Source organism: Prorops nasuta, unplaced genomic scaffold (genome assembly GCF_024137725.1).
Source record: "Prorops nasuta isolate Cenicafe-Biocafe unplaced genomic scaffold, Cenicafe_Pnas_1.2 PNAS00008, whole genome shotgun sequence".
NCBI classification, from domain to species: Eukaryota; Metazoa; Arthropoda; class Insecta; order Hymenoptera; family Bethylidae; genus Prorops; species Prorops nasuta.
The window spans coordinates 6973662-6992344 of NW_027116805.1; the positions used below are offsets into that span (position 1 = coordinate 6973662).

The 18683-nt window shown below is 32.6% G+C and overlaps 3 protein-coding genes and 1 long non-coding RNA gene across 9 annotated transcripts; 2 read left to right on the top strand and 2 right to left on the bottom strand.

The window, feature by feature from the left end:
* Positions 1-84: 84 nt before the first annotated feature.
* Positions 85-2616, bottom strand: LOC136775720 (RING-type E3 ubiquitin-protein ligase PPIL2). Of its 2 annotated transcripts, none has more exons than XM_066730739.1 (10): positions 2434-2616; positions 2295-2347; positions 1868-2237; positions 1645-1810; positions 1437-1585; positions 1245-1368; positions 1033-1181; positions 798-949; positions 397-729; positions 85-323 (listed from the first exon to the last, which is right to left on the bottom strand). In XM_066730739.1, the coding sequence occupies exons 2-10, from the start codon at positions 2324-2326 to the stop codon at positions 236-238; spliced, it is 1563 nt and encodes a 520-aa protein (XP_066586836.1). In that variant the 5' UTR covers positions 2327-2347; positions 2434-2616; the 3' UTR covers positions 85-235. The 2 variants fall into 2 exon arrangements, with proteins under 2 accessions (XP_066586836.1, XP_066586837.1); XM_066730740.1 differs by having other exon boundaries at positions 2419-2616.
* A 138-nt stretch (positions 2617-2754) lies between these two features.
* On the top strand, positions 2755-8077 carry Ubc2 (ubiquitin conjugating enzyme 2). 5 transcript variants are annotated; one of them, XM_066730752.1, is made up of 7 exons: positions 4240-4250; positions 4399-4506; positions 5106-5240; positions 5298-5348; positions 5425-5557; positions 5611-5758; positions 5866-8077. In XM_066730752.1, exons 2-7 carry the CDS (start codon positions 4490-4492, stop codon positions 5961-5963), a joined length of 582 nt encoding a protein of 193 aa, XP_066586849.1. In that variant the 5' UTR covers positions 4240-4250; positions 4399-4489; the 3' UTR covers positions 5964-8077. The 5 variants fall into 5 exon arrangements, with proteins under 5 accessions (XP_066586851.1, XP_066586852.1, XP_066586850.1 ...); XM_066730754.1 differs by lacking the exons at positions 4240-4250; positions 4399-4506 and adding an exon at positions 2755-2977; XM_066730755.1 differs by lacking the exons at positions 4240-4250; positions 4399-4506 and adding an exon at positions 3184-3363.
* A 406-nt stretch (positions 8078-8483) lies between these two features.
* Positions 8484-16149, bottom strand: LOC136775725 (CD63 antigen-like). Its single transcript, XM_066730751.1, has 6 exons — positions 15918-16149; positions 13806-13994; positions 13524-13694; positions 13135-13359; positions 12988-13049; positions 8484-11096 (listed from the first exon to the last, which is right to left on the bottom strand). The coding sequence occupies exons 1-6, from the start codon at positions 15978-15980 to the stop codon at positions 11078-11080; spliced, it is 729 nt and encodes a 242-aa protein (XP_066586848.1). The 5' UTR covers positions 15981-16149; the 3' UTR covers positions 8484-11077.
* A 1095-nt stretch (positions 16150-17244) lies between these two features.
* Positions 17245-18338, top strand: LOC136775687 (uncharacterized). The gene is made up of 3 exons (XR_010822975.1): positions 17245-17408; positions 17642-17741; positions 18117-18338. It is a non-coding gene; the product is annotated as an uncharacterized lncRNA (long non-coding RNA).
* The last annotated feature ends 345 nt before the right edge of the window (positions 18339-18683 follow it).

The following is an 18683-nucleotide window of genomic DNA, read 5'->3' on the forward strand; positions in this document are numbered from 1 at the left end:
GCCCACACCAAATTCGAATTTTTAAATCTTTAAGAAAATTTAAAGTAAAGATTACATTCAATGCAAATTGTTAAAAATCATAAGACCATGAAATAATTGCATATATTTGAAAAAATGGTAATTAATTTATTTCCTGATTTTTTTTTTTAAATAACAATATACTTTACAATGAGAAGATTATTTTACAAGGCGACATAAAATATTATTTATACTATTTTTTATTGATACACTTATTTTACCATGTGGAAAAGTTTTCAAATGATCTGACTACTGCTTTTTTCTTTTTGACAGGAGGCTCTGTGATAGAATCTTTTGCGTTTGACCTGTAAAAATTTTAAAAAATATAATGATATTTAATGTAGGACTTTAATATAATGTAAAGAAAGTAAAAATTACGTTTTCTCTGTATTTAGTTTAATATATTTGCCCACGCCAGAATGATATGCTTTTAAAATATTAGTAGTTTCTTTTTTGTTTAAGTCATTTTTGGAGGATTCCTGGGCTAATCTTTCGGCTTCTGCCGCACGTTCTTTAGCTAATTGTTCATCCGCTTCTTCAAATGGGTTTACAAATACCTGAGCACGAATAATAATAATATCTTCGATTGGCCTATCTTTATTATCAACTTCGATTTTCTCTATTGCATTAAGAGTCTCCAAGCCTCCTACAATTTTCCCGAAAACTGTGTGCTTCCGGTCCAAATGTCGACAAGAACGATAAGTTATAAAGCTAAAATAATATTTAAATACTTTGTAATCAACATATAACTCGTATGAGTTAATAAAAAACTTATTTACAATTGAGATCCATTTGTATTTGGACCAGAATTTGCCATTGAAAGAATTCCTCTGCCTTGATGTACTAGATTTGGTTTGATTTCATCTTCAAAAGGCTTTCCCCATATTGATTTTCCTCCATTACCAGTATTTGTTGGATCTCCACCTTGTACCTGTAAGAGGTAATAAGAAATATATTTAAGTTGAGAGACCTAAAATCTTTAAATTATTACAGGTTACAAACAGAAAAAAATACCATAAAATTTCTTATTGATCTGTGGAACTTTGTGCCATCATAATAGCCATTATCACAGTGTTTAATAAAATTCTCGCATGTTTTTGGTACAACATCACAGAAAAGCTCGAGATTTAAGGATCCAAAATTGGTAGTTATCCTCACATAGCCTAAAAATTTATTAATAAAAAAGGAAACACTTAAAGTAACAAAGATTTTTTATTTATTTTTACCTTTCTTTTTAACTCTTTCATAACGTACTAGATCTTCCTCCACAAGAGCAGCTCTTACTTGAGTGGCAGCTGGCATCACAGTAGATGTAAAACCAGCAGCTACAGCCCCAGTAGAATAATAAGCCTTTAAAAAATAAATGTAATTGTACTTAATCTAACTAGTAAGAGAACAATAAATTTAAATCTACTGACAGCATTAAATTTATCTGCTACAGCATCAACTTCAGTTTTTTTCTTTTCAGCTGGCTTATAATCCCTCTCTAGCTCAGCTAGAATTTCTTTAGTCTCCATAGAAACTGTTTTCAGCTTTGCATTTGGATTGTTTCTCTCTTTGATTGTCTCTAAAAGAATATTTAATGAAGAAAATGTATTAAAATGTAAGCATTTTGATATATATTACCTTCATCCTCCACTTTAATATTATTTTTAATATGATGAAAAGTTGAAAGATTAAATTTTGTAGCATCATTTGGATTTTGAATAGTAATAATATCTTTTCTCTGGAATGGCTCGTTATTAATCAAATCTCTCCAATTTTTAGCTTTAATGTTTAATTGCTCAACTGCCTGAAGAAAAAGATAATTTTGTTCCTACTTTTTAAAAATGGAGCTATCTTTTCTTACCTCATATGAGAAAACATTTCCAGTGGTTTTAATAGCAACAATATGAGAATGCTTAGAAAATAATTTAAATAAAACTGGACAATGATATTTATCATCAGCATTTTTATAAAAGTTCAATTTAATCAAGGTCTTTGGATCTAGTGTTTTTCCAGTAACAGGATTGTGTTTGAAATGCTTGACATATTCAAGAACTGCTTCCAGTTCAAAAACATTTCCATCACGATCGCAATATGGATGTTGAAAAGGCTGCAAGCTCAAACAGCAATGATCATAAGGCAATCTTCTAAAAGTTGTATCCTCACTATCCTCCAAATTCGTTCCAGATTTTTTTCCTCCATACAGAGTGGTCCACTCTGTGTACGTTAAGTACCTAATAACAAGAACCAAATAAAAGAGGTGCTCAATAATAAAAAAACCATTTCCTTACATTTTATCTTTCTGGTGCTGTCGCTTTCCCATCTTGACAAATCTTTCAAGCTTCTACAAATAAGCACCAAAAGAAATAAGAGTTCAATACAATATTAGTCACAACTCACAACAATAAACCTAACCTCAAAATTACTAACTTTCGATGAAAGAATCCAATTGTAACTTTGACAATTTCAAAAATCAATAGATATAAACAAGTATCAGTAAATACTTAGTTTATTTAACAATCTTAAATTACGAAGAAACGATATTTAAAGGTAACGTAAGACCATGATTGAAAAATTATCGTTTTTAGTAGACAGTTGCAGTGACAGTGGCGCCCGGACGGTAAGCGAATTAAAAGCGATTGGTTGCTTGGGCCAATGGAGCAAAAAGGGTTTGCGGAGAGGGGAATAGGGTGAATGTGGTGGGGATGATGCCGGCACAAGAGTCAACATCCGGCGACGCAGATGCTGAGAAATGCGCGAGTTTCGCGGGAGAAAAGGATAAGAAGTACAAGTTCCGCTGGTGAAAACGGGATGAAAAATTCAGCAAGGATTATCAAGAGGTCCTGAGTCTTCGGCTTCCTGGCGAGGGACATTCGAATTTTTTTGTTTAAAGCCTCTCCAGTTTTTCGAATATTCAATTTATCTCTTTCTCCAAGCGTCTCAACAACTTCCGACTGATCCAAAGTATCTCAAGGTAACCCTAAAAACCTTTTTATACTTCCCATTTAGCCGATTGATAAAAAATTAACTCCTTTGAAAAGTCGACAATTGGAAAAGACCGCCATTTCCCATTCCACCAAAAATCCGTTTCCTCCTCGATAAAAATCTAAGGAAAACTCACGAGAAAAACACCTAGGTTAACCCGGTCGACCCATTATTGCTTGTGTTACCGGTGAAACTTGAAAGGTTAAGCCACCTACGACACGTAAAATTTGTAAATTTATATGTATGCGCGCGTGTCTTTGAGGCTTTTCGCATTTTTTACGACGAAGATTAATGGAAAAATCGGAAAAAACGTGCTAATCGTCGAAAAATACAGGTTAAATCTTCGCAGCTTCTATTGCCGGTGAAAGTTGAAAGGTTAAGCTTTTGTACCACTTAAATCTTGTAAATTTTCCTGATTATGTAAAGGTTTTCGTGTTTTCTATGAGAAGATTGATAGTAGAATCGAGAAAATTGTGTTAACAATGGAAAATAAAAAAACCTGATTTTCTTAGTATTACCGGCAAGTGTTATTATACAACAATTTTGCTGATAATTTAATTATTTTTCACTGTTCTTATTGAGAAACTTTACTTTTAATACCAATCAATTTTACCCTCCATTACACATTATTTGTGAAAAGTTAGTTTTCCTAAATGATAAGTAGAAACAAAATTAAGTGAGAATATTAATTGTTATAGCTTTAAATATTAAATAATACATGGAAAACCCCTGTTTTTCTATAAATTTTTTATTTAAAATTGTTATTTTCCCTTGTAAAATCGATATTCGAATGAAGTATTTGATGGAAATAATTGAAATATCAAATGATGATTAATAAGAATAAATTTTTGATTAAGATCATAATCTATTATTCCACGATAAAACTCAAATACAATACCCGGCAATTTTTTGGTGACTTTTTTTGGAAGTAGGATGAAAAGATGAATTAATGTGAGGTCAAGGTTTTTTGATTAGAATAATTAAGATATGAAACGTTATAATTAATTATAGAGTTAGATCAGGCTGAATTGTAATTCGCATACCCGCCGAAACCTCCATTATTTCGCGACAGAGCCGCAATTCACGAAGGTCCGAACTCCGAATCTCGTACGCAGCGCACCAATCCGCACTGGCTGCTATCTCTCTCTATTCTATTTCTCTCTCAAGTCTCTCCCTCTTCCTTTCACTCTTCTCTCCCCGTGTCTACTCTGGCAGTCGAGATCAACTTCCTCGTAACGGCGTGGACACAAGGAAAACACGAGGTATTCGTCCCCGAACGCTTTCCCACCCACCAACAATATTCATTCCGAATCTAAAAGAAAACTCAAAAATTCTCTTAACGATCGATAGTCTATATCAATACGAAAATTTTCCTTCTCTTATCTACCCACGATTTTTTTCATATTTAAGCCACAGCCAAACTTAGCTCCCTGCCAAAAATTTCTTCTTTGTCAACCCTGCCAATTCTGTCAGCTTTATCTATTCCCATCTAATATCTTGGATGTTTCACATTGCTCAGTGAGTTTTCCTGGCTCTGCAAGATTTTTGTGGAAATACTGCGTTACACATATTTGTGTTTATGATCCTGTGAGGCTTTTAATGCTGAATAAAATGATTGTTTGCATAAATGCTTGTTTATATAATCAAGGATTTGCTTTTACTGTAATTTGTGCATTTAAGTTCTCTTTTTTTAATTAGGTAAGGTCTTAGTGATATGAGAGTTTATCGTTACTTAGTTTCTTCTGCCAAAAGAGTCACTTTATTTTCTGTCTCTGTGTGATTTCAGTCTTTTCTTATGATACTAATTCTTCAGTTAGGATTTTTTGATTTATCTAGTAATGAGGTATCGGAGCTGTATATGTGGTTCAACCGTGAATAACATGGTCTATAGTTCCAAAGTTCTCATAACTGAGTTTTTAGCTATTAGCTTGACAATAATGAATCTGAAAAATTAACCTAACTTCTCTCCTTCAATCATAAATATTAAGAATCCTTAAGACTTAATTTGAAGGTTTTATTCAAAATATTATACATTTTCTCTTTCAGAATAATAAATGTTAGTAATAAAAAGAACACTTTAGTAGTAGTTCAAATAAAAAGTTTTTAAATGTTTACAGAGCCATGTCGTCTGGTGCAGGTTCCAGTGGATCTGGTCGAGGTCGTGGCTCATCTTTGGCAGATAATAAACCAGAAAATAAGGAAGCAAAACCAAATCCAAAGATGTCAAAAGCCCTAGGAACTTCTGCTAAAAGGTACTTCAGTTGTTAATAATAATTTAAATAATTTGTTTTAATTACTTATTTTTTCAGGATACAAAAAGAATTGGCTGAAATCACATTGGATCCACCACCAAATTGCAGGTTTGTTCTCCTTAAACTTAAATTGTAAATGAATAGAATAAAATTATTTTAGTCATTAATTTGTAATTAATTTCAGTGCTGGACCAAAAGGGGATAACTTATATGAATGGGTCTCTACGATATTAGGACCTCCAGGCTCAGTGTATGAAGGAGGAGTTTTCTTTCTTGACATTCATTTCTCTCCAGAATACCCATTCAAACCTCCAAAGGTAAACTGCTTTAAAAGATTATTCATATAAAAATTAATGTTAAACAATTGTAGGTCACATTTCGAACACGAATTTATCACTGCAATATAAATAGCCAAGGTGTAATTTGCTTGGACATTTTAAAAGACAATTGGTCACCAGCATTGACAATTTCGAAAGTTTTACTTTCCATTTGTTCCCTTCTCACAGACTGCAATCCAGGTAAAAATAACTCTAAAATAAATTGTATAGAATAACATACAAGGCCAAATAAACTTAGTGACTCTGTATCAATTAGATAAAATTAAAAGTTTGAATTAATTTTTCAGCTGACCCATTGGTGGGCAGTATAGCCACACAATATCTACAAAACAGGGAAGAGCATGATCGCATAGCACGGCTGTGGACCAAACGTTATGCCACATGAGCATTTTTATAAGTCATTTAAAGCTCCTATTAGTCTCATGCCAACCTATCATCAGCGCTGCTCTCATTTTAACTCTTACAATAATGTCCCTGCAAAGTTTTATTCGTATAACAAAAATAATCCTAGCTGTGTTCCTCTGGGCTGGGATAGTTTGAAGACAGCTTACTTATGATTGTATAATATGCTTTTTGTTGAGTATGCAATGTGCCTAAGATGGATGAATGTGTGTGAAGATATTGTATGTTAGAGGGCATGAGTTAGGAGTTCCTTCTTTTGTCACTTGGAAAACAAAAAAATCAATTAAGACAGCTACGACAAGATAGTATTTAAAATGGATTGTATTGTGTATCAACAATACTGCCCGAGTACCGCTATTATATTTAGGGATAGAAATATCATGAACAATATTATTAAAATTTAAGTTGTACGTAATTAGTTTTTAGAACATAACGGTGTGAGTGTAAAAGGCTCAATGTTCTACGATGTTTTATCTTTCGTATTTTTATATGTTCGTTCGACCTGGTTCTTTTTATTTTTTATTCTTAAATCACAAACTGCGTTTATTAAGTTTCTAAGTCCGGCTTGATTCGGTGCTGAATAATTATCTAAGGAGCCATCCAAGCCATGTCTGACTTAATCCAACGTGGATAATTCATTTACAGAGTCATCAAGGTCAAGATCAACTTAACGCAATGTGGAATAACCATTCAGGAGTCATTCAAGCCAAATCTGAGATAAAACGAAGTCAGTAGGCCTAGTTTTGTTGTCTACACTTTTTGTATTTTTCCTAAAGGAAATATACTAATTGTGACATAACATATAATCTTTTAAAAACTACAGAAAGTACAGTTAACATTAACGGGCCTAATTGTACGGATAAATCTGTTACTCCATATTTTACCAATTATACGATGTCTTCGTTTCTCAACTATTCCTCGCTACAAATTTGAATGGCTCTGCACACTAATAATTACTACGAAATATTCTTTAAATACGTATCGATTCCGATGTCAGTAGCGAAATTTTACAAAGCATAAATTGCGTTTAGCAAGCTCGTCAGCTTGACTTGATTCAGTGACGAGTAATGAAATCGGAATCATCCAAGCCTAAAGCAAATGAGATGATTTCGAGGCCACCATTTAAACTTGATGTGTGAATCCGCGTACGTTTGTAAATAAATATCATTTTTTGTATATTCGAGTTAGTAATGTCCAATCATCTCAAGCAAAACAAAAAAGATCAAGAAAACGTGTTTTTCTCACCAAATCCGTAAAATTGCTTTTTATAAGTGCATGTATAAAAGTATAAATTCATTTATTATATTGTAAGGATTCTCATATTTGTTTCTGCATTGTGTATACTGATGGGATTTTACGATTTCGATCGAGAAGCCAATTTTTAAGTACGATTAAAGAGACAAGAGATATTCAAATACTTACCTCTCTAATTGTATCCTACTTTAGTTTCTGGAGAAAAATATTTTAAAATCCTAATTTATGTATCGTTCCACGTTAATTGGCTGTGCGAAGCTAGTAAAAAATATACACGTAAACACCACACACACATACACACTGAACTCATTGTGGGTCTATTTTTGCAAAGGTCAGAGCTATCTTCGGTTATAAATGATCGAATATTGAAGAAAAATGAAAAGTTCGATCAAAATACGATTTAGCTGTGGATCTTTTAACCCATTCATTCATATCACAGCCAAAAATGAGTTCAACGACTGATTTGATATATATATATGTATATATAAAATATAAATAATAAAATATATATATACATATATATATGTATGTCCAAAAAAGGCTCCTATTGTAATTGAAAGATATCCCTTTTCTGCCTAGTTTCTAGTTTTCGATTTGTTTTTGAGACGAGGATACTGAATAACTGACTACTAAGCAAAGTGAATTGTAAACTCACTTTGTAAATAATTCTTTTGAGCATTTATCTATATATATAAATATATATATTTATATATATTTATACCTATATAGTTGCTTGCAAAAACAACTATGTGTGATTAAAGATTTGTACACTTTGTGAGTTAAGGAATTACATTTGGTAAGCTTGATTTGAATAAACATATTGTACAGTTTATTGTGTATAAATCGACATGTTCTTTTTTTCTATTCAACTTTTATTATTAAAGCATTTCATTGCTTGTCTTTTATTTACATTATCTTATATTAATTTTAGGCTTTACATTGATGATGAAGCTCTGTCACTTTAATTGTTTTTGAAAAGTTTTAAATCGTTTTACTTTATAGACTTGATTATTTAGAAATAGCAGCCACGACAACAGAGGAAATATGGAGAAATGATATTTTGTTTAAAAAAAATATATAGGAAAATAGTATAAGGAAGAAATAGATTGATAAAGATCAATAGACAGACTTGTATCATTAATTTATTATTAATATACATAAAAGCTAGACAAAGATGTGCCAAGGACATGTCAACTAGCTCCTGTAAAACTCTAGAGAGAAAGAAAGATATAAAGAAAAAACATGAATCTCCACGAGAAAGGAACGGTGTACGTTTCTGTCGTTTTATTCATCTTTGCTTTTCCATAGAGACTAACAGGTAAAATTTTTTACAATTCAGATCGTACAATAATTATAATGAGAGAAGGAAAAGGCAGCCAAAATAGATAATTTGATACAATCATATTCAATACTTGTGTATATTCTAGATAAAATACCAATTATCGATTAATACTGATTAGAAAAATCATTGTCAGTCTTCTTTGTTGCCTGGTAATAAATGCATACCAATAGTTAATTGTTCGAATGTGACAAATCGTTTTTTTGCTCGTTTCTTTCAACTTTTCTTTTCACTAACAAATGGACGAAATCGTTGAAATTGCGTTGAAAAAGGAGCGACAACTTTGGACAAGTGCTAGTTCTGAGCAAGCAGTATAGCGCGAGTCAGATTTCAATGTATTTATATATATATATATAATATATATATTTAATATTTTATAATAATAATAAGAATAATATCTAAATGGCCTTTCTATAGTTTACAAGTTTATAGCGTACATTTTCATGTTAGGCACACTTTAATATTTAGTTTATACTTTACAGCTAATAGTTGTTTTTTGTAATAGTTTAAAAACAAAAAATTATAATCTATTAACGCCACCTTTATTTTCTGAAACCTAGCGCATCGACATCGACATCGACATCGAAATCTTCTAAAGCAATAATTCGCTATTTTGACAATGATCTAAACCGCCAAATGACTTTTAGTAGTGTACACGATGGCACAGATCCATGGATTTATTTTTAAAATTGAAAAGTTACTTCTTTTTGCCATACGCAAGGATCCAGAAAAAGTACAATGCACGCGCTAACGCTGAAAATGTGCAATGCTCGAAATTTTGAATTATCGATCGTCGATAGATTATTGAAGAAATAAAAGGCGCGATAGCTGCACTGAAATTTTTAAATCGACGCATTACACGAATGGTTCAGCGTCGGGTTTTCCTCGAGATATCCATGAAGGCTAATAAACAGAATAATATTTAAGTATCCAACTGTGCACGCTTATTTGCAGTAAATCCCCTTATCGATTAATTAAATCCCGAGGGTGTTGTTACATGAATAGAACAATGTACATATACATAATATCATTGTAGATTATTCAACATGCAGGCTGGATTTCTCGTTAAGGAATTTTTGTTCAGCATTGAACTGACAAAAACAAACTTTTTGGTCCCGGGGATGTTAGAACTTTCAGCTTGTTTATCTGCTTGGTTATGGATAATTTCGAAATATCGTTGCGTGGAAAAATAAAGGATGGGAAAATCGAGAATGCGAATTTGCTTGGAGAGGGAGCAGGGAGGATCAATATGTGAGTTCACTGGCACTACCAGCTCAATTATTGACAAGGCAACATCAGCTCCCACTCCATATTGCATCTAAGCTGCACTGGTTATATCGAGAAACAGCCATTTATACACTCTTTGATACCAAAATGGAGAACACTCGTTTATTCACCCTTTCGGTACCATTACGTTAAATAGCAAGGTTTTCAATTACCGATTTCTACTAACTAACTAATGAAAAAAACACTATTCCTCATTGTTAATGTGCTGGATAATAAAAAATAGCGATTTTGTAACTACTAGCTTAAAACCAAGTATCAAAAAACTGCCATTTTTCCAATCCCATTTTTATATGGTCGATATAAATACGGTCTTACCGTCCTTTAAAGGTCGACCAAACCGGATGTGGAAAAACAGTGGTCGTTCGAAAATCCTTAACTGTACCGAATACTAAGAAATAGCCATTCTTTATCCTTAATTAGCACAAATGTGTGTGTATAATCTATCCCTGTGTACGAGTGTGTCCACACAGAGGATTCACTTACATTCCATATTGCGTTATCAATAATTACGAATAAGAATACATTTTTCTTGTAAAATATGAGAGATAATTAATAATGAGTCATTGTAATCACATTACAAATTATATATATAGATATACAGCTACAACACGTTATACTTAGAAAAGGTAGATTCTTTTTTGCTTTTTTATAATTATTTTCAGGAGGCATGGATACGAATGCCACAGACCTGCCTGGTTTAAGTTTAGCAGAAGCAATAAGCCATTTTCTATCATGAATGAACATCGGAACAAAAGCGAGAAACATTTATTATGTATGTATACATCTTATCATTTTCAACATCGAATCTTTTTGAGAAGATTAGGCAAAAAATAGCTCATTGTTTCCACATTCTAATAGGGATAAGAGGAATGATGACTGAAGTTATTATATTTAATGATTTCGACCTCAATGATTTGGTTGTTTAAGCTTTTCATCTTCACTTTCTCTTCCATTTTCTTTTTCGTATTTTTGGCAGCTTATGGCAGTAATTTCAAGGTCGTCAGAAGCTGTAAATTAAACCTCAATACTGGTTTTGAGCTTCACACTTTTCCTATTAAAGGATTTTGACATCATTCCTCTTTACGCTTGATACAGTAGTTTTATTTTTCATGTAAAGCATAATAGAAATGGCTATACTCGCAATGAAATCTACAAATATTTCTCTACCAATGTATGATGGATATTAATATGAAAAATGCCTCCTAACTGATGACAGATCAGTGCGCTGTGGTTTCACTGTAAGGTAAAAATATCAGATCACTAAGTGTCTATATAAATCCATCGATAAAACAAAGTGCAATGCATATTGACGAAGCCACAGTATACAAGGAAAAAAAAAACAATAAATATGGTAACAAATCTAATGCTTTTCAGTGAGAAGTCATTGTTACCAGCAATGTCCAAAGTTTACTAGCCCTTAATAAAAAAATGTAAGTTAAATCAGTTTTACAATAAATATTTTAAAGTTTTATGTGGAGAAACTTGTAAATGGATGTACAGTATCTATTACATTGACATGATAAATCGAATTCAAAAGATAGTAGAATATTTTATGTCTGTAACACTAAATAGACTTTATACTGTAAACAACTTAATTATAAATGTAATTCTTACTCTTTAATATCTCTATTATTATAGATCTATCGTCTACCGTCGTAATCTAAATTAGTGTTCGACAATTCTCGTAGGAAATACGAGATTTTTAAATAAATACTTTTACTTTTTGGTAAACAGTAACATGGTGCCTAAGCATTTTTTCTTTGAAGGTAATTTTTACAATTGATAGTTGGAAGCTCAGTAGAACCTCGTATCTAATGGTTACATGTTAACTAAAATAAAATTAAAACATATAATTGCAAATATACTTTAAATTAAAACAGCTACATTAGTAATTGAATTATTTGTCAGAATTTCCCTTCAAATATATTTGGGCAACATGTTCAATAATACTGTTTCGATGAGTAAAAGTATTACCTTTAAAAATTACGTCGTACTTGCCGAGATTGCCTGAGTAAATCATAAATCAATATGCAAATGCAAAATAAGAAGCCATTATGTTGTAAATCTGCCTTAACTAAATCTTTTCTCTGTTAATTTGAAAGTTACATATTTTTAGTCACGATTGTTTTTAGGAATTCATGCTTTAAATCTAACTTTCAATCACAGCTGTGTTTTTCATTAATCTTACATCTTCGACAATGGACTTAATTGTTAATCTCTACACAAGTTCGGATTAGGATAGTTATAGTGGAGCCTGGACAACATTGTTCAGTACACATATTACTCATGCGACGCTAAAAAAGCGAAAGCTATTCTTGTCAAATAAATTAAGAAGATAAAACAAGGAACTCTTTGAGCCCGAAGCTTTCACAACTAGCATCGAAGCGATTTATAAATAATTTATCTTATGAAGAAAACTAAATATTAAATGGCATTGGATCTCAAAGAGTTATCTATAAAATAAAGATAATGTACAGTCCTGCTAATAAGCTTATAATTCAGTCTTTTGATGCAAGGACACCTTACATAAAGCAAATCATCTTTTTTTCTCTCTTTTTTTTTTGACGAAATCTTGACACCTATTGCATACAGAGAACATCTTATAATGGTTATCGTGGCTCAGCTATAACAGTTTACATTCATTAGTTCAGTTCATTGAACTCAATACATACCTAAAATTATAATGTTAATAGTTTTTAATTTATTGTTCTTGCGTGTCTGGTTTTAGTTTTGTGTGCATTACAAGATTTTATGAATTGAGTTGGCATTTATACAGTCCATAGAAAATTGTGTTGAAATTGATCGAGCATTGAAGTTACTATTGTCAGTAAATTTACAAAAGATGAGCAAGAGTATACTTGTAAATTGGAAGTATTGAAAATTTATGATGTCAGCCGAGAAGTTGTCACCACTTTTTCAAGTGTGTTTTGTGAGTTTAAACTGATATAAAAATAGAAACAAAATTTGTACGAGTTTGTGCATTAATTTGAAGTAAAAAAAAGGAAAAAGTAGGAATGACAGTAAACGTATATAAAAAGAGAGTGATAGAGCGAGTGTAACAGAACAGTATTTGTAAAAAAGTGCATATTAGGCATGTTGCAATTAAAATTTGTGTCTCTCAGCTTACACAGTCTCGTATTCACGGCGAATTGAGCGAGCCAAGCAGCACGCGAAGATTACTCCAATCAACTGCAATATAAAATCAGTAATTTCTCAATCTTCTATTCTCTCAATCAGCTATGAAATTAAGTAAATTTGAATGAACCTCTCATACCTGAATAAGAGCAATCCCTATACCAACTCCCCCTAGAATCAAAGCATTTTCCTCTATAGCAGCTTGCAGTTTCGTCAAACAGCCATCCCCGCGAATGGTGATTGCATTGGCATCACAAGTACTTCCAGCAGCAACTTCCTTGCAGCATGTGTCTGGAACTACTTTGTTTGAAAAACCGCGTACTGAAGTCCAATCAAATGGTCCCTTCATTCCACAGCATTGCAACTGCAAAAAGAAATTGAGTACTGTCAAACTGCTTACATAGTAATGTATTTGTAATTCAATACACTTATTGCTTCACTGAGAAGCTAGTGTCAGGTTGAGACTGGTTTTACCTTTCTTGACTATTGTGTAAGATACTTTTTAAGGATATATTTAAGACAACTTACGTCGCTCTGTATGATATCCCATGATTTACGAACGTCGTCTTTTGAATTGTATTCGTGCATGGTAGAATTCATACGATTCTCCAGCATAGTGGAAACCTCTCCACTCATCATGTAGCCAGAAATACCAGCGCCAAGCTCCAAGGCAAATATTAGAAGCAATAATACGGAGAACTGCAATTAAACAACATAATAGAAACATAAATCAGTATTTACAAATAATACAGTTTATCATATTTCTCCATCTTAAAAAATTTAAAGCATTCTAAATATAGAATATATTACCGTAATTATCATGCAGTGGTTCTCTTTGACTGCTCCACAGCATCCGAAGAATGACACTAGGAAGACTATGACACCAACTATTATCATTAACACTGGTGCCGCAAAGAACCAACTGTCCACAAAATTATTATAACCATTGTAAACTACAAGAATAATTGCACCAACTGACATAAACACTATACCAGTTATCTGAAACAATAGTAAAATAGAATAGCTATAAGTAAGTAAATATTTTTTTTGATATTGAAATATAAGTTAAAGAGACAAATAATTTTGAAAAGACTATGAGGAAATTTGTGCGCGAGGTGTTTGAATTTGGCGGGGATTTTGCCGCGAGAACTGTGTGGGAAAGGGCGTTAGCTTTATAGGGATTATTTATAGTTGAGATAGTGGATTGGATAGTTGAAGCAGCTTGGGTAGGACGAGCAACATGGAAAAAGTCGTCAAATTGTGACATGCGAGCTAAGAGTGGGTTTTGCGCAGCTTACCTGAGGAAATTACATTTACCTCACCACCATATACTACTACACCCAAGCCCTACACATTGAAGCCATGCAATGCATAGATACGCAAGGAAGAAAGAAACGATAGTTATAGGGGAACGTCGGTCGATTTCACTGGCTGTAAATAAAGGAACTCGTCTGATGACGTCACAAAATAACCCCAAAAATTTCAGAACAAAGACGCTAATGGTAACAAAGGCCTATGAACTCTGTTGCGTGATTCTCCATTGGAATTCTATGCTAAATCCAACGGCTTATCAGAAATTTTCATTTTTAAGTACTACATGAATAGGTTAATTATACGTGTTAATCGTAGTTTTATCGTTAACATAAAAATGTAACTGACAAATTTTATATTGATGAAAATAACAAGAATAACATTGCATTACTCGTTAAACGATTATTTTACATTTTTTATATTGCATTTTTTTACGACAATCTATAAAAGTTAAAATGTTTAACGTAATTGACTTTCAGCAAGCTTAAACTAATATTTCTAGATTTTAATTACTTAATTTACGCGGCAAACTTAATTGAATTATTTCAATAACTTAATTTGAGCGTCGGTATAATTTAATTCGTATTGGAGATTTAATTAAATGTTCATCTTAACCCCTAGCATCGTTTAAATATGGGATAATTGAAATATCGAAATGACTCGAATGAAATAGGATTTTTTTCTCTATATAAAATTATAACTGATTTGTACAATTATATTGTCAATACGGTCATTATAATTTAGATTTCGACTCAATCATCGAGAAATAGTTTGAACAAAAGTTTCAAAGATTTCAGGCAGGAAAAACGGAAAAACGACGCCCAGCATGATTCAATTTTCTCTACCGTCAAAAATCCTTTAAACAAAACGAAAGCTACAAAAAGAAACAGAGATTTTAATAAAATGTTCAAAAACTGCAACAAAAACAAAGGACGACGCCCAACATTGAACCGGAGGTGGAAAGGTATGTTACGTCCTACTGTTTTTTTTCATAACAGAAGAAAACCAATAAAGAGGAAATAATATTGTAGGTCGATTCAATTTTTGTAAGATGAAGCCCATCATTATTGGTCATCGAAAAGTAGAATAATCATGGAGCTATAAATGACTGAAATTTCTTAATTTGCTCAACATAGGTTTTAGAGAGAAAATAAAAGAAGAGCTACAAATTCCAGGGGATGCCAAAAAGAGAAAAGAGAGGAGGGGGGGGGGGGTAAAGAGATGAAAGAGTGTCGCAAGAACTAAGAAGGATAACCGGAAAAATTGAAATAAGCTTTAGTAAGTAGGCGAGGGGAAGTTTTAATTGAATTTTTAACGAAGTTTGGTGAGTTATTTGAGTTATAACGTGAGTTGGAGGATTATCGAGCGTACGACAGAATACGGCCTCGCGTATATGAACTTAACCACGGATAGTTAAGTAAGAAAAGGAAAGGGAAGGGGAAGAGTCAAGAGAGTAGATAGAGTGCAGTTTTTGAGGTTCAAACATAATACTCTCTCTTGTATCGGTCCAATCTGGCTTATATTCATTTCTGAAGATAATTTGCTAAAATCCAATAATGATAGAAAAGGAGACGCAGGACGTAGAAGAGAATAAAATTCCTTATTACTTACGGCGAATATAAGATTGAACAGAAATAGAAGATATTTCACACAGGCCATTCCACCGGACACCATTTTGCCACTTTTTTTTTATTCCTGGATTTTCGATATAAGAAGCACTGCACTAACTTCACCGGAAATCGTAAAATTTGGGCCTTTCACGCTGAGCTTAGCGAGAACTTTGCACGCCGGCAGTTCGGTTTGAAGTGTGCACGATATACTCCACTGCTCTCCTCTCCGTTCTGCCAGTTGGATCGGATTGGATGTATTTTTGTTGTTGCAAGGAGGATTTGTTGCGCGCGCAGCCATACGAGGGTTGCTCAGGGGCGTATCAATCTAATCTCTGTGTAACCTCGAGTTTTCGGTTATCATTCGTTTATAACATTTACTTTCCTTTTCTACTACTCTTTAATATGATAAATATTAATAAATCTCTGTCACTAATTTATATTACTTTCCTAACCTTTAAAATGCTTGAAAGAACATCACTTTCGTTCTTTCGGGCAGAATTTTTAAATCCCTAGCTTTTTTTGCCAAACATAGTAAATATATCCAAAATAAAATCCTTCAAATTATTATTTTACTTGATTGTTGTAAATTTTTATTTGCATTTTCTTAAATTAAGTAAGACAAATATAAAATGATGAATGCTGCAATTACAAATTTCAGTTATCTGTAGAATTTTTAGGCTATAAAAATGTATAATAAAATGCACGGAGCAAACAAGTTCTAATTGACATTCTTTTGTACATATTTCGTAATTCCAGTGAATAGAGAAATTTAATTGCGTCAGTGAAAATCAGAGATTTTTGTACGGGGATATTGTTTCTGTCTGGTGATCACGCTGTGAAGCGTATAAATGTTTAAAATGAACGGTAATGGCGGAGAAAGGTAGGACGTCGAAGTTAACGCCCATATAATGCCTACTATGACATTCGCACTACCGTTGGAACAAGGAATTATGCAACTGATCAATATGGTGCTAAATAATTTTCCATCAACGCCGAAATGGCGTACCACACTTTTAATCTTAAACTATTTTCTTTTCAATTTAAAAAATTTCAAAATTAAAAACTAAGTATTGTACGACAAAAAAAATATTTTGCTTAACTGATATTAAAAAATTAATTTAATTGTAAATTCTCCAGATTTATTTATTCTAAAGAATTTTCCGTCATATTGATTTTTCCAGGAAAATAGTAAAAATAACATAAGTTTTCGTTTGTGCTGAGCGAGAACGTTACCCAAGGCATTGACCATTTTATTACAGCCCTGGCCCGGTTCAATACGATCCTTGGTCGACAATTACTGATACCATATACCGGCACGGTACCGGCATACGTGTCACAGATCGTCGGACTCTATTCGTACACGTATGCGAGTATATAAGTTCCGAAGATTATGCTATTACTCGTTTAATTCTCTTTCGCCCAGTTTTTAATTTTAACAATTCACTTTCAATGATTTCGCCAATCCCTATCGTAGATCCCCCTGCCCTCCTCCGTAAGTGAGAAACTTTAATAAACAACCTCAAACTGGTTTATGCTTTTACTGAACGCTATATAAGTAAATATGTGTCTTTCTATTCAGTTTTTCATTATAGGTTCAATTAATCCAATGCTTTTAATAATCTCCATATATTCCTGTCATTGACCCTTCCTTTGTGCAATACTTTTCCCACTCGCTAAGAAAGCTTACCTAAGATACCATGTGGAATTTAATTGTATACTTTGCAGATGCGTGGGCGATAGTCAATTCACTGACCTCCGTACTGGAGACCACTGGAGGCTCTGCTAATGTAGCTGATTAAGGTTTCGCAGAACGGCAGCTGTTAACGTAAGCTCATTTTCTTAATAAGACCAAAACTTATTACTGTATCGTAAATAACCTACTAACGAAGCCTGTAATAGTTTATCAGATGAAATTAAAAAATATATTAAGAAAGTTATTTATATGTTAATTGAATGAGAAAGCATAGGTTTATTTTTAATTTTATTCTTAACAATTAGTTCAACAAGGCAACGGTTGTCTCTTGTGTTAGGTTATAGTAAGTGAAATCGATCAAAAATGGCATCGTTTATTATACTTTGCTCAGTTTACTTTGAACATGTTGACCTCTGCAAGATGTCTGTTATAAAAGTAAAAAAAAAGCTTTTATATCACAATACTTTCTGTTTTAGTGTGGCACTAATTTGATGGTCTAATTTCCAGGATAGCGGGAATAATTGACAGCTATGTTCAAGAACAGACCGATTTAATCATTTAAACCCGTCGAACGGTGACCTTAATGCAAAAATGAACGGCCACTCTTGCGATCTATGACTCGCAATTGCCGAGAATTAATTTTAAGCACGTTCCTTTCCCTATTCTGGCACCGGGAAGTGACTTGTACGATTATGCTATCTCTGTATGCTACTCGCTAATAAAATTTTATTTTCTAGCACACTGTTTCTTTTCCTTGCATAATTAAATAAAGAATTTACATATATATAATCAAAATTCTTCTCCAAATATTCAATATTGAATATTTTACACAAATTAAAATTTGTAAGCTGATAATTTAATGTATATATCGTTGGAGACGGAAATGAGAGAATTGAAATGCACTTGACGTAACTGTTAGCGGATATACCGGAGGAAAAGAAGTGAAAGAACGAGTGGAATCTGAACATGGAGTTCTAGCTCAAGGATTCACGTAATGATTACTAGTTTTCCTTCTTAAAAATATGTTTATATAACCACATAAGGTAAGTCATTATGATCCCCTAGCTAGAGAAA

Bases quoted from the DNA above. Each gene is read 5' to 3' on its own strand.
- LOC136775725 (XM_066730751.1), bottom strand. From the start codon at position 15,980: ATGGTGTCCGGTGGAATGGCCTGTGTGAAATATCTTCTATTTCTGTTC. The intron at 13,995-15,917 runs GTAAGTAATAAG...CTATTGTTTCAG, and splicing joins TGTTCAATCTTATATTCGCC to ATAACTGGTATAGTGTTTAT. The intron at 13,360-13,523 runs GTAAGTTGTCTT...TTCTTTTTGCAG, and splicing joins GGGATATCATACAGAGCGAC to TTGCAATGCTGTGGAATGAA.
- LOC136775720 (XM_066730739.1), bottom strand. From the start codon at position 2,326: ATGGGAAAGCGACAGCACCAGAAAGATAAAAT. The intron at 1,369-1,436 runs GTCAGTAGATTT...TATTTTTTAAAG, and splicing joins TAGCAGATAAATTTAATGCT to GCTTATTATTCTACTGGGGC. The intron at 324-396 runs GTAATTTTTACT...AAATTTTTACAG, and splicing joins AAACTAAATACAGAGAAAAC to GTCAAACGCAAAAGATTCTA.
- Ubc2 (XM_066730752.1), top strand. The intron at 5,241-5,297 runs GTACTTCAGTTG...TTATTTTTTCAG, and splicing joins CTAGGAACTTCTGCTAAAAG to GATACAAAAAGAATTGGCTG. The intron at 5,349-5,424 runs GTTTGTTCTCCT...AATTAATTTCAG, and splicing joins GATCCACCACCAAATTGCAG to TGCTGGACCAAAAGGGGATA.